Source organism: Cetorhinus maximus, unplaced genomic scaffold (assembly GCF_964194155.1).
Source record: "Cetorhinus maximus unplaced genomic scaffold, sCetMax3.hap1.1 HAP1_SCAFFOLD_125, whole genome shotgun sequence".
NCBI classification, from domain to species: Eukaryota; Metazoa; Chordata; class Chondrichthyes; order Lamniformes; family Cetorhinidae; genus Cetorhinus; species Cetorhinus maximus.
The window spans coordinates 271,183-288,744 of NW_027596127.1; the positions used below are offsets into that span (position 1 = coordinate 271,183).

At 43.8% G+C, this 17,562-nt stretch overlaps 1 protein-coding gene across 3 annotated transcripts in view; it reads right to left on the reverse strand.

Moving 5' to 3' along the window:
* The window catches only part of fbxo41 (F-box protein 41), a 262,069-nt gene that overhangs the window by 218,905 nt on the left and 25,602 nt on the right, over positions 1-17,562 (reverse strand). For all 3 annotated transcript variants that reach the window (XM_078534849.1, XM_078534847.1, XM_078534848.1), the window contains exon 3: positions 8,368-8,578. In XM_078534849.1, coding sequence (XP_078390975.1) covers positions 8,368-8,578 — 211 coding nt within the window. The remainder of the gene's footprint in view (positions 1-8,367; positions 8,579-17,562) is intronic.

The following is a 17,562-nucleotide window of genomic DNA, read 5'->3' on the forward strand; positions in this document are numbered from 1 at the left end:
AGAATGGTTAGGTACTTGTTTGACCGGCACAGACTTGATGGGCCAAAGGGCCTTTCTCTGTGCTGTAGACCTCTATGACTTTGAGACTCTATATCATCCCTCCTCACAGCTATAATTGATTCCTTGATCAATAAAACGACCCCCTGCTCCTCTTATCTACCTCTCTATATCGTCTGAATACCCTATAACCAGGAATGTTGAGCTGCTAATCCTGCCCTTCTTTTCACCAAGTCTCAGTTATAGCTATTATATCACACTCCCACATGCCTATCTGTGCCCTCAACACATTTGTCTTCTTCCTCAGGCTACTTACATTAAAATATACTCCATTTAGCCTTGCTAAACTCACTTCTTTCTTCTCTAGCCTATGTTTCCTCTGCCTTCCAGACTCACTCACTAGCATTTTAACTTCTAATTCCACCTCAGCTTCTCTCCCCTCTGAACTACTTTTCAGGATCCCATCCCCATGAGAATTTAGTTTAAATCCACCCCAACAGCATTAGCAAACCTCCCCGCGAGGATGTTGGTCCCGCTCCTGTTAGATGTAACCATAGAAAAGTTACGGTGCAGAAAGAGGCCATTCAGCCCACCGTGTCTGCACCAGTCAAAAAGAAAAAAATAGAAACTAGCCATTCAATTTGATCCCACTTTCCAGGATCTGGTCCGTAGCTTCTATAGATATGTAAAAAGGAAAAGATTATCACAGAATCACAGAATCTTAACGGCACAGAAGGAGGCCATTCAACCCATCGTGTCTCCAAATGAGCATTATGACCTAGTGCCATTCCTCTGCCTTTTCCCTGTACCCCTGCACATTGTTTCTATTCAAATAATCATCTAATGCCCTCTTGAATACCTCAATTGAACCTGCCTCCACCACACCTCCAGGCAGTGCATTCCAGACCCAAACCGCTCGCTGTGTGAAAAAGTTTTTTCTCACGTCACACTTGCTTCTTTTGCAAATCACTTTAAACCTGTGCCCTCTTGTTCTTGATCCTTTTACGAGTGGGAACAACTTCTCCCTATCTACACTGTCCAGCTCCCTCATGATTTTGAACATCTCTATCAAATCTCCTCTCAGCCTTCTTCTCTCCAAGGAGAACAGTCCCAATCTCTCCAATCTATCCTCATAGCTGTGGTTTCTCATTCCTGGAGTCATTCTTGTAAACCTCTTCTGCACTCTCTCCAATGTGTTCACATCCTTCCTATAATGTAGTGCCCAGAACCATATACAATATTCAAGCTGAGGTCTAACGAGCGTCTTATATAAATTCAGCATAACCTCCCTGCTCTTGTACTCCATGTCCCTATTAATAAAACCCAGGATACTATATGCTTTATTAACTGCTTTCTCCACCTGTCCTGCCACCTTCAATGATCTATGCACATATACACCCAAGTCTTTCAGCTCCTGCACCCTCTTCAAAATTTCACTCCTGATTTTGTATTGTCTGTTCATGTTCTTCCTACCAAAATGTATCACCTCACACTTCTCCGTATTGAACTTCATCTGCCACCTATCTGCCCACTCCACCAACTTGTCTATGTCCTCTTGAGGCTCTACACTGTCCTCCTGACAGTTCACAACACTCCCAAGCTTTGTATCATTTGCAAACTTTGAAATTGTCCCCTTAACACCAAGATCTAAATCATTAATATATATCAGGAAAAGCAAGGGTCCCAGTACCGACCCCGGGGAACTCCACTACAAACGTTCCTCCAGCTCAAAAGTATCCATTGACCACTACTCTCTGCTTCCTATTTTTGAGCCAATTTTGTATCCACGTTGCTACTGCCCCTTTTATTCCAAGAGCAATAACTTTTCTCACAAGTCGGTTGTGTGGCACTATGTTAAATGCCCTTTGAAAGTCCATGTGCACCATATCAAAATCATTACCCTCATCGACCTTTTCTGTTACCTCTTCAAATTAAGCAATGTGAGGTGTAAGGAACATTTGCATTTTTAGATAAATTAGGTTAATCTGAATTTCAAAGAGATGGTAAGATGTTACACCTAGCTAGAAGAAGCCAAGCCAAACAGTGTGTTTATTTTTCCCAAAGGTTACTGATAAAATAAGCACTATGAAAAGATTTATATTATGAGAAAGGTAAAGTTCCAAAGTCATATTGGAACAATGGAATTTGCATTAAAAAGGGAGAAACATGAATAAAGGAGATGAGTCTATGTGTAAGATGAGAAGGCATTCTAAGATCTAACACAAGTGTGAAAAACCTCCAGCCTCTCTGCACCAAGTTGCTGTCTACAGAAACAGAAACTAAGAAAACTCACTTTGAATATCACTTTCCAGGGTATTGTGTCGCTTTGCCTGCGTCTGCTTAAATCTGTTTGTTTTTGCTGTTGCCTTAACTGAGGTGTAACTGGGAGTCAGATTAATTAGGAGTTATTATAATAGTAATTTGTAGACTTATGTATGTGCTTGAAATCTTTTCTTTTGTTAATAAATTTTAATCTAGTTTTCTGAAAACCTCTGAAGTTGTGGTAGTCTTTTTACTTCTGAATTCAAGGCACACATCACGAAATAAAATACAAATTGCAAAACAGTTGTAACTGTGTAATCAAGTTTCCCTCGTGGATTTGATCCGACTGGCACACATCATCTGCCACATCATAACACTGACGCATGCAAAGGATCAAACCACTAGCAGCACAGATGTTAAGGAGTGCAATTTAATTCAGCTATCAAAAAACAAGGTACATAAAAGCAAAGAATAATATGTGTTTACCAAAAAGAAGCTGTGGCCTACCAGTTAGCAGAGGATAGAAAAGCAAGTAGTAAAGTTTACTCTGCCTGGAATCTGTTAGCTATCAGATTGTGGCCTGTCTGCCACATCGCATCCTTGCAATGGCCTCTGTGTGTGCCTCTGCGACATCCTGGCCCTTGTCAACACCATCTCTTCATCACTCGAAGAGATATCTCGGTCCTCCATGCCAAGACATGCCCCCAGGTAGCACGAGGTTGTTCAGGGCGCAGCAGACAGCGATGATCTGGGGCACTCCCTGTGGGAGCATTGGAGTGCCCTGCCCAAGCGCTCCAAACATCTAAACCCCATCTTTAGGAAGCCTATCACCTGCTCAATCGTGGCGTGGCCCTTATGAGACATTTGTGGCACTTGGAGGCAGTCTGCAGGCAGTCAAGGCTTCTGGGGTTTCCCTTGTCCCCAAGGAGCCAGCCCTCCAATCGCTGAGGTCCTTCAAAAATTTGTGGCACCTAGGAGTGATTCAGAATGTAGGCATCATGAAAGCTCCCTGGGAACCGAGCTGAATGTGACTGACTGACTGATGCCAGGGAGCACTCGAGGCCATGTGTGTGCACCTATGGGAAACCCGCAATTTCTGCAAAACCCAATTCTCTGGCAGGCTGGCTTTTGGAATTCAGGCAGAATTTGACAAGTTGGTGCAATCTCCTGAAGAGAGCATCTGTCACCTCCCAGATGTACTTGTGCGCCACTGCCTGGGAAATGTCACACAGGTCCCCAGTGGAGCCACTGGCAAAGAAGTTTACCATGGTGGTTGAATTTAATGCCACTAGCGTGGGATTGATTCCAAGTCCTTGCAACCGCAGGTCTCCGTGGAGAAGCTGGCAGATGCGAGCAAGCACGTTCCAGGACATTACGGGGAGATGGTGGTGTAATTGTAAAGTCACTGAACTAGTAACCCAGAGGCCCAGGCTAACACTCTGGGGACATGGGTTCAAATCCCATCACGGTAGCCGGTGGAATTTGAGTTCAGTAAACAAAATCTGGAAGATAAAACTAGTTTCAGTAATCGATTATCATAAAAACCCATCTGGTTCACTAATGTCCTTTAGGGAAGGAAATCTGCCATCCTTATTTGGTCTGGCCTACATGTGAATCCAGACCCACAGCAATGTGGTTGACTCTTAACTGCCCTCCGAAATGGCCTAGCAAACCACTCAGTTCAAGGGCAATTAGGGATGGTCAATAAATGCTGGCCTTGCCAATGATGCCCAATCCCATGAAAGAATAAATTTTAAAAATCCTAAGGCGTCTCTAGCATTGCCTTTCGCTCATCTGTAGGTAGCTGCACTGCCTGTGACATAGCCGAGTTTGGGCTAATGCTCAAAGTCGAACTGGCCCCTGGTCGCCAGCATCCTGACCTTCTTGACGCCCTGTTGCCTCTTGCTGCTCAGGCCATTGCTCCTCCTGGCCCTGGGCTAACCTGTGCCGGTTCTTACTCATCTGGACGAGAGCCAGTAGAAAGGCAGGGTTGCTAGCAACTTGCAACATCTAGGCCTCAGCGGATCTGTAAATGAATTGCAGTAATCCATTTAGTGAGCATATTCTTCATAGATTAGCCTCTAGCTCTGAGCCACACAGCCAATGCTAAGCCCTGTGCCTAGCTTCCATCTGGGCATGGCATCTCCACCCCAACCCTCGCAGGTGAAGGACATACAATAGGACCACAGATGAGTGTTCCTTCTGTTCATATATGACTGGGTACGGAGACATTGCGCATTGACCGGGGTCATGAGAGCCATGTACGATAACCCTCCCTCAGACACTATTCCGCTTGCCTCCATTACCCTCGAGACTCTATAGAGAGGCCATTGTTTTGGCATCATAGAAAGACTTATCACATAAGCACTTGTCAGCCATGACTGTTTACCAGGGAGGATGGAGGTTCTGAGTTAGGACTTTGCTGCGTCCACCATTCGTGCCCCTTGGAGGGATCTACCTCCCTTCCTTCCTCTCTTCATCCCTGCCTCTGACAGCAGCAGATGCCAATTTGCACAGAATGTACAATAGCTCCAGACCTTAATGGTTCTCACTGGAATGCAACCTATTAGTCTTGCAGCAAAGCTGATTTATTGGGCATTGGAACCCTGAACCCGGTCCTCCGTGGAGTGTCCCTTTACTTGGCCCAAAAAAATGAAGCACTAACTCCTCCCACCTGAGATGAGACCCCTCCCATATCGAATGTTTGCAAGGTTTTACGAACTGCGCAACAACCTTTACAGCTTCAGCATGATGCGTGTGAGGTTTCCCAGTGCATCAAACAGCATCCACCCTCCCCCTCTTACCCACTAAAGTCTCCCCATCCTCCTACATAATCACCGTCTTGTCATTTCTCTTCCTCCTGTAACCATCCACCTTCCCCCTGTCACCCTGGACCCAATTATCATTTTTGTGCCCATTCCTACTTTCTCCCCATGCCCCATGCCCCTCCTGACCCCTCCCATTCTTGTAGCCACCAGTACCCTGACTTTTGCGACCATCCTCCATGAAACCATCCACTACCTGCCATGAGCCTAACACTTCCACCCTACCTGGTCCAACTCCCGCCTCTGACTGTGACTGTACCTTCTGTGTCCCAGTACCCTCATTCAAGCCCTTGTGACCAATTTCTTGAACTCATGGACCACGCCCTTTAGACCCATCTCTCTACAATGCTCACTGCCAGAGAGGTCTTTCACCCTCCTACAACAGCAGCCAGACATGCTTACCCTTCTAAACAAGCCCCAGACAGTCTGGTTTCCATCCCCGGACTTTCTCTGATCAAGCCCTGGACAGTCTGCATTCTTTCCCCAGACACCCTCCCACTCTTCCCTGCTGGTCCTTCCTCCCCTGTCCAGCCTTCACTACACCCTTTCCCCCTTAGCCTGCCTTCCCTGACCAGCATCTCCTCCACTGTTCCCCACTGGTACTCCCTCCCCTGTCCAGCCTTCACTCCACCCTTTCCCCCTTAGCCTGCCTTCCCTGACCAGCCTCTCCTCCACCCTTCCCCATTGGTCCTCCCTCCCCTGTCCAGCCTTCTCGGAGCTTGGCCTACCGACACCTGATCTTAATGAAGAAGTTGACATTTCTTTGTGGTCCTCAAGAAGGCAAAGCAGCGGCTACTCACTTCGATATCCTGGAAGAAGACTACCTCGCCAGGTGCACACTATTTGTATGCAGTCATAAATGTGAACATTCTAATTTCTCACTGGCAGGGTACTTAATTCTGGCGAGCTGGCCTTTTAATGAACATGCATGACATGCAAATGCATGCAAAAGGTGCTCCCAACACTGTTTGTCAGGAAGCTCAACCTGCCTTTAAAGCCTTGAGAACTTAATTGCAAAAGCTCATCCCGCCACCTGGAAACTAATTTTTGGCCTCCCGCCAAATTAAGTTCCCCACTCGCCAAGGTGGGACTGGAATATTCTGGCCATAGAGTTATTATAGCACAGTAGAAGGCCACTTAGTATATCGAGTCAATGCTGGTTCTCTGCAGGCTAACCCAGTCAATCCATAACCCATGCAAGTTTATTTCCTTTGAGTGCCCATTCAACTTCTCGTTGAAATCATTCATCATCTCTGCGGAGCAAGTTCACATCTCCCCTGTATCTCTTGCCCAAAACTTTACATTAGCTGATGGTATAAGGACTAACAGACAATAATGTGAATGGCTTTTCTCTGTCTACCTTATCTAATCCTGTCGTAATCTTGTATACCTCTATCAAATCTCCCCTCAATCTCCTTGGCTTCAAGAAGAATAACTCCAGCATGTCCAAACTAATTTTATAGCTAAAATCCCTCATCCTGGAACCATTCTGGTAAATCTCTTCTGCACTCTCAAATGCCTTCTAAGGTACGCTAACCAAAATTGGATGCAACACTCCAGTTTTGGCCAAATTAGAGTCTTATAAGTGTTCAGTATAACAATATATCCTGCAACCTTCAAAGATCTATGCATATGAACCCCCAGGTCTCTCTCTCCCTGCTGCACACTCTTTAGAACTGTGTCATTTGGTCTGTATTGCCTCTCCCAATCCCTTCTTAAAATGCATCACCTCACACTTCTCTGTATTAAATTCCATTTGCTACTTGTCAGCCCAATTTGCTAGCCTATATATGTCCTGTTGCAGTCAATTAGTATCATCCTCACTGTTTACCACTCCTGCAAGCTGGGTATCATCGGCAAATTTTGAAGTTTTTTACTCTGTTTTCCAATATCCAAGTCATTTATATATAGCAAAAATCGCAATGATCCCTGACGCTTGGGGAACACCACTTTTTATGATCCTCCAGTCCAAAAACAATCAATGCCGTTTTCTGTATTTAAGCCAATTTTTTATCCCAGGTGAACCCTTTGTTCACCTGCCTTTTATGTGGTACTTTGTCAAATGCTTTGTTAAAATCCACATAGACTTTATCCACTGCATTCCCTTCAACCTTCACTGTTACTTCATCAAAATATTCAATGAGCTGAGTCAAGCACCATCTCCCTTTTACAAATCTGTGCCAGTTCTCTTTTTTTTTTGCTTGTTGCTTTTTTCCCCCTTTTCCCTTCTAAAACCTTACATACCACCGATTTAAACCCACTGGCCTATAGTTACTCGGAATGTCCTACACTTTCTTGAATAAGGGTGTCAGCTTTGCCACTTTCCAATCCTCTGGCACCTCCCCAATATCTAGGGAAGATTGGAAGATTATGGCAAACCTTTCCACTATCTCCACGCCCACTTACTTTAGCAACATGGATGGCAAGCTATCCAGACCAAGCAACTAAGCTAGCCAGCCTTTCCAGCACATCCGGTATTTCAATTTTCAGTAAATTGATGAAGAACTGCCAAGCAATGGCCGTCTTCAACAAAAAGAGGGTCTAACTATTTACCTTTCACATTCAACAGTATTTACCATCACCTGATCCATTATCAACATCCTGGGGATTACCATTGGCCAGAAACTAAACTGGACTAGCCATATAAATACTGTGGCTACAAGAGCAGATCAGACGCTAGGAATCCTGTGATGAATAACTCACCTCCTGACTCCCCAAAGCCTGTCCAGCATCTACAAGGCACAAATCAGAAATGTGGTGGCTCCTCTTGTCTGGATGTCTATGGCTCTATCTACACACAAAAAGCTTGACACCATCCAGGAACAAGCAGCAGCTTGATTGGCACCCCATCCACTAACTTAAACATTCACTCCCTCCACCACAGGTGCACCGAGCCTTCACTGCGCACCATCTACAAAATGCACTGCAGCAACTCACCAAGGTTCGCAACATTGCCTTCCAAACCTGTAGAACAACAAGGATAGCAGGCACGTAGGAACCATCACCTGCAAGTTCCCCATCCAACTTCCACAATATCTTGACTTGGAACTATATTGCCATTCTTACATCATCACTGGGTCAAAAACGTGGAACTCCCTCCCTAACAGTACTACCAACGAGTAACTGCACCATATGACTGCAGTGATTCAAGCAAGCTGATTGGCCTGATTAACAACATCCACAGCCCATGAATGAATAATCGAAAAAAAAAATTTGGTAACTCCACTTTTCTGTTCCATCTCAGGTTTCATTTTCAATTGCTGAATATGTACAATCCAAGTACCTGTTCTCTGCTAATTCCCTTTGCCCCTGGGTTGCTGCACCTTCCCAGACTGCCATTAGGTGTCGTACCACAACTACTGATCACCATTAGCTGCTTTTCGGCCCTGTCTGCTCTGTCCAAAAGTTCCTCAATAAACTGCTGCAGGCGAACTTTCGCATTTGCTTCTCGTGCTGCTGTCTCTTGTAAGAACTGATCAATCTGTGACACCTCCCTGCAAAAATCAACAGCGGAAAACAGAGAAAATATTAAATCACAAAGGCAGACGATTCAGTTCATTAAAAAGTTCCAATGGTGAGCATGCAAACACATCAGTGACACATGGAACAATTTTGTATGCAGGCACAGCAGGTAATTAGGAAAACTAATAGAATGTTATCATTTTTTGTGAGGAGAATTGAATACAAAAGTAGGGAGGTTATGCTTCAGTTGTACAGGGCACGAGTGAGATCACATTTGGAGTGTTGTGTACAATATTGGTCTCTTTATTTAAGTAAGGATGTAAATGCGTTGGAAGCAGTTCAGAGAAGGTTCACTGGACTAATGGAATGGGCAGGTTGTCTTATGAGGAAAGGTTGGACAGGCTAGGCTTGTATCCGCTGGAGTTTAGAAGACTAAGAGGTGACTTGATTGAAGCATATTAGAGGGGTCTTGACAGGGTGGATGTGGAGAGGATGTTTCCTCTTGTGGGAGAATCTAGAACTAGGGGTCACTGTTTAAAAATACAGGGTTGGCCAGGCAGGGATGAGGAGAAATTTTTTCTCCCAGAGGGTAATGAGTCTTTCTTCCTCAAAAGAGTGTGGAAGCAGAGTCTTTGAATATTTTTAAGCCAGAGCTGGATAGATTCTTCATAAACCAGGGGGTAAAAGGGGATAGGCGAGAGGTTACAATCAGATCGGCCATGATCTTACTGAATGGCGGAGCAGGCTCGAGCAGCCGAGTAACTTACTCCTGCTCCTAATTCATATGCTCATATGTTCGCATGCATCAGGACACTCAGATCCCTCTGTATCTCAGAGCTCTGCAAGCTTTCTCCATTTACATAGTATACTTCCTTTTTATTCTTGTTATTATTGTTTTCCTCTTATATTGGTATTTTTGCGAAGTGTCCTAATGAGTTCAAGAGGGCATTAGATGATTATTTGAATAGAAACAACGTGCAGGGGTACGAGGAAAAGGCAGGGGAATGGCACTAGGTCAATGCTCATTTGGAGAGCCGTGCAGACACGATGGGCTGAATGGCCTCCTTCTTTGCCGTTAAGATTCTGTGATTCTGTGAGTGCAACATGAAAAGCTTTGACATGTCTCTTTTTGCAGCAATACTCAGGTTCTGTACTATCAAACGACTATTTGTATACCTGAGACAGAGCTACGACAAAGACCAAATTTGGGATATCAACAACATAGTTTGACTTACAGGTGAGTTAAGAACAGGTAAGCTATCTTTTAAATGTTTCCAAGCATGTGTTCTCCATGGCAATGCCTCTACCAATCAGAGTCCACTTGCCAACCAATCAGCATTCTCTTCACATATAGTAAAATTGTTGTTTTCCCCTTGTATTGGTATTCCTGCAAAGTGTCCTGATTGAGTTCTTTTTTAAGCAATACATTTTATTCAAAATGGAGAATTTCATATTTTCCCACATTATACTCCATTTGCCAGATATTTGCCCACTCACTTAACCTATCTATGTCACTCTGTAGCCTCCTTACGTCCTCTTCACAACTACTTTCCTACCTATCTTTGTATCATCAGCAACTTTAGCAAGTATACCTTCGGTCCCTTCATCCAAGTCATTTATATAAATTGTAAACAGTTGAGGCTCCAGCACCGAACCCTGTGGCACATCACTTTCTACATCCCGCCAATCAGAAAAAGACCCAATTATGTCAACTCTCTGTTTCTTGTTAGTCAGCCAATCTTCTATCCAAGTCAATATGTTACCCGCTATGCCATGAGCTCTTATTTTCTGCAATAACTTTTCATGTGGCACTTTATCAAATGCCTTCTGGAAATCTAAGTACAGCACATCCATCAGTTCCCCTTTATCCACAGCACATGTGACTCCTTCAAAGAACTCCAATAAATTGGTTAAACATGATTTCCCTCTCACAAACCATGTTGACTCTGCCTGATTACCTTGAATTATTCTAAATACCCTGCTAATAACGTCTTTAATAATAGCTTTGAACATTTTCCCTATGACAGATATTAAGCTAACTGACCTGCATTTGGCTGCTTCCTGTCTCCCTTTTTGAATAAAGGAGATACATTCACTATTTTCCAATCTGATGAGACCTTCCCCAAATCTAGGGAATTTTGGAAAATTAAAACCAACACATCAACTATCTCACTAGCCACGTCTTTAAAGACCCTAGGATGAAGTCCATCAGGACCTGGGGACTTGTCAGCCCACAGCTCCAACAATTTGCTCAGTACCGAGTCCTTGGTGATTGTAACTTTCTTGAGTTCCTCCCTCCCTTTTATCTCCTGATTTACAGCTATTTCTGGGATATTACTTGTATCCTCTATAATGAAGACTGATGCAAAATACCTGTTCAATTCATCTGCCATCCCCTTGTTTTCCATTATTAATTCCCCAGACTCACTTTCTATAGGATCAATGCTCACATTGTTAACTCATTTCTTTCTTAAATATCTATACAAGGTCGGTATTCTACAATGAAATAGGGCATTGGTTCCTTGGAGGAGTGCAGTCAGAGCCAAGTTTGTGGCATCACAATCAGCTCTACTGTACAGGAGGGGAGGAAGAAGAAAGGAAGAGCTATAGTGATAGGGGATTCATTGGTTAGGGGAACAGACAGGCATTTCTGTGGCCATAGACATGACTCCAGGATGGTATGTTGCCTCCCTGGTGCCAGGGTCAAGGGTGTCATGGAGCGGCTGTAGGACATTCTTCTTGGGGAGGGTGATCAGCCAAAAGTTGTGATCGACGTTGGTACCAGTGACTTAGGTATGAAATGGGATGGGCTCATGAAAGCAGATTTAGGGGAGCTAGGAAAGAAATTGAGAAGCAGGACCTCTAAAACAGAGTAATCTCAGGATGTGATTCAGGAACCCATGTGCAAGTGAGTATAGAAATAGGAGAACTGAGCAATTAAACACGTGGCTGGAAAGCTGGTGTAGGAGGGAGGGCATCAGATTTCTGAGGCATTGGGACCGGTTCTGGGGAACCTGAGGGCAAATTCAGAGCAGGGAAAGGGAAATAGAAAATTAGTGAGTCACTCCAAAAGGCAGAAGCAGCACAGGTTAGAAAGTGTACAGCACAGGAATTTGGCAGTGTTAACAGGTATATATATAAATGCAAGGAGTATAGTAAATAAAGCTGATGAACTGGGGGCACAGGTAGACAATTGGCAGTGTGATATCATCGCTAAAATGGAAACTTGGCTTAGAGAGGACTATATATGGCCGATCAAAATCCCTGGATATAGAGTTTTCAGGCAGGATAGAGAGGGGGAAAAAAAAAGGGGTGTAGCATTATTGGTTAAAGAATAAATTACAGCTGTGAGGAGGGATGATGTGCTAAATGAAGTATCAAATGAGGCCTTATGGGTTGAGCTCAAAAATAAAAAAGGGGCAGCTACACTGCTAGGAGTGCACTATAGACCCCCAAGTAGTGGAAGGGGGTGAGAAGAGCAAATATATAGACAGAATTTCTCAGTGCAAGAACAATAGGGCAGTAATAGATCTTGGTCTGCACTGGAGTGCTGATTTGGGCTATATTAGAGTGCTTTCATTGGAGTTTGGTGAGGGAAGGAGTTCGGTGGCAAGGGAAGGAGGTGTTCCTTTCATTTTCTACCTTTCTTCAGTGAGAAGAGCCACAGCCTGAAGCTGAAGCTGAAGCTTCCAGCTGAAGCTACTTGAAATCCACGTTTCGGAATTGGAGCAGCAGCTGGAGTCACTGTGGAACATCCGCAAGGATGAGACCTTTGTGGATAACACGTACAGTGAGGTGGTCACAACGCAGGTGAAGAGTGCACAGGAAGAAAGGGAATGGGTGACTGCCAGACAGAGGAAATGCATTAGGCAGGTAGTGCAGGGGTCCCCTGGGTCCATCTCCCTCTCTAACAGATTTTCCATTTTGGATATTGCTGGGGGAGATGGCTTCTCAAGGAAATGCAGCAAGAGCCAAGTCCGTGGTGCTATGAGTGGCTCAGCTGCACAGACAGAGAGAAAAAAGAATGGGAGAGCAAAAGTGATCAGGGGTTCTATCATAAGGGGAACAGAGGTGTAACACCAGGATGGTATGTTGTCTCCTTTTGCTAGGATCAAGGATGTCACTGAGCAGCTGCAGGATATTCTGAAGGGGTAGAGTCTTGGTCCATATTGGTACCAACGACATAGGCAATAAGAGGGAGAGGTCCTGAAAGCTTGGAAATAAATTAAAAAGCAGGAACTGAAAGGTAGAAATCTCAGGATTACTTCCAGTGCCATGTGCTAGCAAGATCATAACAGGAGAATAGACCAGATGAATGCATTGGTGAGAGACGGTATAGCAGGGAGGGATTTAGATTCCTGAGGCATTGGGACCGATTCTGGGGAAGATAGGACCCATACATAGGCTGGATGGGTTGCACCGCAGCAGGACCGGGACCAATATCCTCACAGGGGTATTTGTTAGTACTTGGGGGGGGTGTTTAAACGAGAGTGGCAGCGGGAAACACAAGAGAGCGAAACAAAGATAGGAATGAAAGACAGAAAAGTAGAAAGCAAAAGTGGAAGGCAGAGGAAACAAGGGCTAGCAGCAAATAGGGCCATAGTATAAAAAATGTTAAAAAGAGGAGTTTGGCAATGTATTTGAATGCACAGAGCATTGGTAATAAGGTAGACGAATTAACAGTGCAAGCAGATGTAAAAGGGTACAATATAATTGTGATTACGGAGAAATGACTGCAGGGTACCAAGACTGAGAACTGAATATCCAAGAGTACTCAACATTTAGGGAGGGCAGGCCAAAAGGAAAAGGAGGTGGGGTGGCATTGTTAGTTAAAGACGAAATCAGTGCAATGCTGAAAGAGGATATTGGCTCAGAAAATCTAGATGCAGATTCAGTCTGGGTGGAGTTAATGAGCAACAAGGGGCAGAAAACATCAGTGGGAGTTGTCTATTGGTCTCCAACCACTAGCGGTAAAGTAGGGACGGTAACAACGGTGCTATAGTAATCACGGGTGGCTTTAATTTACATATAGGCTGGGCAAATCAAATTAGCAATAATATTGTGGCAAATTAATTCCTAGAGTGTGCATGAGATGGTTTTTTAGATTAGCACGTCCGTTATAGCAATGACATCTTGCTGCCATGTGTCTACCTGTGCTCTTAACTCATCTACCTTGTTTGTAATACTCCTTCCATTGAAGTATAAACGACTAGGGAACAGGCCATCCTAGATTTGGTATTCTGCAATGCGAAGGGGTTAATTAATACTCTTGTTGTGCTGGGTTCTTCAGGGAACAGTAACTATAACATGATAGAATTCTACATTAGGACAGAAAGTAAAGTAGTCCGATCTGAAACTAGCGTCCTAAATCTACACAAAGGAAGCTACGAAGTTATGAGGCGTGAGTTGGCTAAGATAGATTGGGGAACTTCATTAACAGGCATGACAGTAGATAGACAATGGCTAATATTTAAGAAATGAATGTATACATTGCAACATTTATACATTCCTTTCTGGCACAAAAATACAAAAGGAACAGCAGCTGAACCATGGTTAACAAAAGAAATTAAGGATATATTAGATCCAAAGAGGAGTCACATAAGGCTGCTAGAAAAAATAGCAAGCCTGAGGATTGGGAGCAGTTCAGAATTCAACAAAGGAGAACCAAGAGATTGATTCAGAGGGGAAAAATAGAGTATAAGAGTAAACCTTCAAGGAACATAAAAGCGGACTGTAAAAGCTCCTATAAATAAAAAAGAAAAAGATTAGCAAAGACAAATGTAAGTCCCTTACAGTCCGAAATGGAAGAATTTATAATACAGAACAAGGAAATGGCAGAGCATGAAACAACTACTTTAGTTCCGTCTTCACGGAGGAAGACACAAATAACTTCCCAGAAATGCAAGGGAACCAAGGGTCTAGTGAGGAGGAGGAATTCTGTTGGGGCGTATTTAAACTAGTGTGGCAGGGGGATGGGATCCCAGGAGTAGGATCAGATAGGTCAGATTCAGATCAGAAAAATGGAGGTAGAACATTAGCTAGGGACGTTGTGATAGACATGGAGTTACAGGAGAAGCAAAGTTTACAAAGTGTCCAGCAAGGGAAATTGACGGGGTTAAACTGTTTATACTTCAATGCAAGGAGTATTACAAACAAGGTAGATGAGTTAAGGGCACAGGTAGACACATGGCAGCAGGATGTCATTGCTATAGCGGAGACCTGGCTAAAGGAGGGACAAAACTGGCAGCTAAATATCCCTGGTTATAGAGTCTTCAGACACAATAGAGTAGGAGATAAAAAAGGAGGGGGGGTAGCACTAATGGTTAAAGAATCAATTCCAGTTGTGAGAAGGGATGATATACTAAATAGGTCAACAAACGAGGCTTTATGGATTGAGCCTAGAAATAAAAAAGGTGCAGTTATACTACTGGGAGTATACTACAGACCCCCAAATAGTGAAAGGGAGAGAGAAGAACAAATATGTAGACAAATTTCTGCTTGGAAGAACAAGAGGGCAATAATAGTAGGAGACTTCAACTATCCTAATATCAACTAGGATTCAAACAATACAAGGGGCACTAAGGGCGAAAAATTCATGCAGTGTGTCCAGGAAAATTTTTTCAACCAATTAGTGACAAACCCAACGAGAGGAGATGCAATTCTAGACCTAGTCTTGGGGAACGAAGAAGGGCAAGTGGGTGAAGTGACAGTTGGCGACCATATCGGGGGCAGTGATCACAATTCAGTTAGATTTAGCATTACAATAGAAAAGGACTGAGATAAGGCAGGAGTAAAAGTCTTGAACTGGGGTAAGACAAATTTTGCAGAAATGAGAAGGGACTTGGCTGAGGTGGACTGGACAGCACTGCTGGAGGATAAAACAGTGAAAAACCAGTGGGAAGCACAAAAAAGCGAGATCCTAATTGTACTAAGTAGACATGTCCCCTACAAAAATAAGAGTGGTACTGCCAAATCTAGACCTCCCTGGTTGTCTAGAGGAACACAGGGGGAGATCAAACAGAAAAAGAAAGCGTACATTAGGCACAAAGAACTAAGCACTGCAGATAGCCTAGACGAATATAGGAAGTGCAGGGACGAAGTAAAAAAGGAAATAAGGAAATCAAAGAGAGGGCATGAAAAAAGATTAGCAAGTAAAGTTAAAGATAACCCAAAGATGTTTTACCAATACATTAATGCTAAAAGGTTAGTTAAGGAAAAAGTGGGACCTATCAAAGATGAAGATGGAAACTTGTGTGTAGATGCAGAGGCTGTGGGAAGGATTTTGAATGAACATTTTGTCTCCGTGTTTACAAAGGAAAGGGAGGATGTCGATATAGTAGTCCAGGAGGAACACTGCGAGATATTGGACGGGATAGTCATAAAGAGAGAGGAAGTAATTGAAGGGTTGAAATCCTTGAAAGTTGATAAATCACCAGGGCCAGATGGATTGTTTCCGAGGCTGCTGAAGGAAGTCAGGGAGGAGATAGCAGATGCTCTGAGGATGATTTTCCAATCTTCACTAGATATGGGGAGGTACCGGAGGACTGGAGAAATGCAAAAGTAGTTCCATTGTTTAAAAAAGGATCAAAGGAAATGCCAAACAATTATAGGCCAGTTGGTCTAACATCAGTGGTGAGCAAATTAGTAGAATCAATCCTGAGGGATAGGGCTAACTGTCATGTGGAAAGGCATGGACTAGTCAGGGATGGTCAGCATGGATTTGTTAAAGGAAGGTCTTGTCTCACAAATTTGATTGAATTCTTTGAGGAAGTGACAAGAAGGGTTGATGAAGGTAGTGCAGTGGATGTTGTGTACATGGATTTTAGCAAGGCATTTGACAAGGTCCCACATGGCAGATTGGTCAGGAAAGTAAAAGCCCATGGGATTCAGGGTAATGTGGCAAACTGGATAAAAATTTGGCTTTGTAACAGGGAACAAAGGGTAATGGTCGATGGATGCCCTTGCGAATGGAAAGTTGTCTCAAGTGGTGTTCCACAGGGCTCGGTGTTGGGACCCTTGCTGTTTGTATTATATATTAACGATTTGGACGTGAACATGGGGGTCACGATTGGGAAATTTGCGGATGACACAAAGGTTGGCCGAGTAGTGGATAGTGTAGAGGATAGCCATAATCTCCAAAACGATATAGATGTGTTGGTGGAGTAGGCAGTAAAGTCGCAGGTGAATTTCGACATAGAGAAGTGTGAGGTCATACATTTAGGGAGGTCAAACAGTTACAGGGATTACACAATAAATGGGAATATACTAAGAGGGGTAGATGAAGTGAGAGATCTTGGCGTACAAGTACACAGGTCCCTGAAGGCAGCAGTTCAAATAGACAAGGTTGTAAAGAAGGCATATGGAATGCTCTACTTCATTGGCAGAGGTATAGAATATAAAAGTAAGGATATAATGTTGAAATTGTATAAAACACTGGTGATGCCACAACTGAGTATTGGGTGCAGTTCTGGTCACCACATTACAGGGAGGACTTAATAGCTCCGGAGAGAGTTCAAAGGAGGTTTACAAGAATGTTGCCAGGGATAGAAAAGCGTAGCTACAAGGAGAGGTTGGATAGGTTGGGGTTATTTTCCTTAGAACAAAGAAGGCTGAGAGGTGACTTGATTGAGGTGTACAAAATTATGAGGGGAATAGATAGAGTGGACAGGATAAAATTGTTTCCCTTGATGGAGAATTCTAGAACCAGGGGACATAGATTCAAGATAAGTGGCAGAAGGTGTATGGGGGACATGAGGAAGAACATTTTTACGCAGAGGGTAGTGGGTGTCTGGAATTCGCTGCCCAAGTTGGTGGTAGAGGCAGAAACTTTAAACTCTTTTAAAAAGTACCTGGATCTGCACCTAAAGTGCTGTAAGCTGCAGGACTATGGGCCGGGTGCAGGATGGTGGGATTAGAAAGGGCACCTGGGTGTCCTCTGGCTGGCATGGACAAGATGGGCCGAATGGCCTCCTTTTGTGCTGTAACTTTTCTATGGTTCTATGGTTCTAATTGAAGG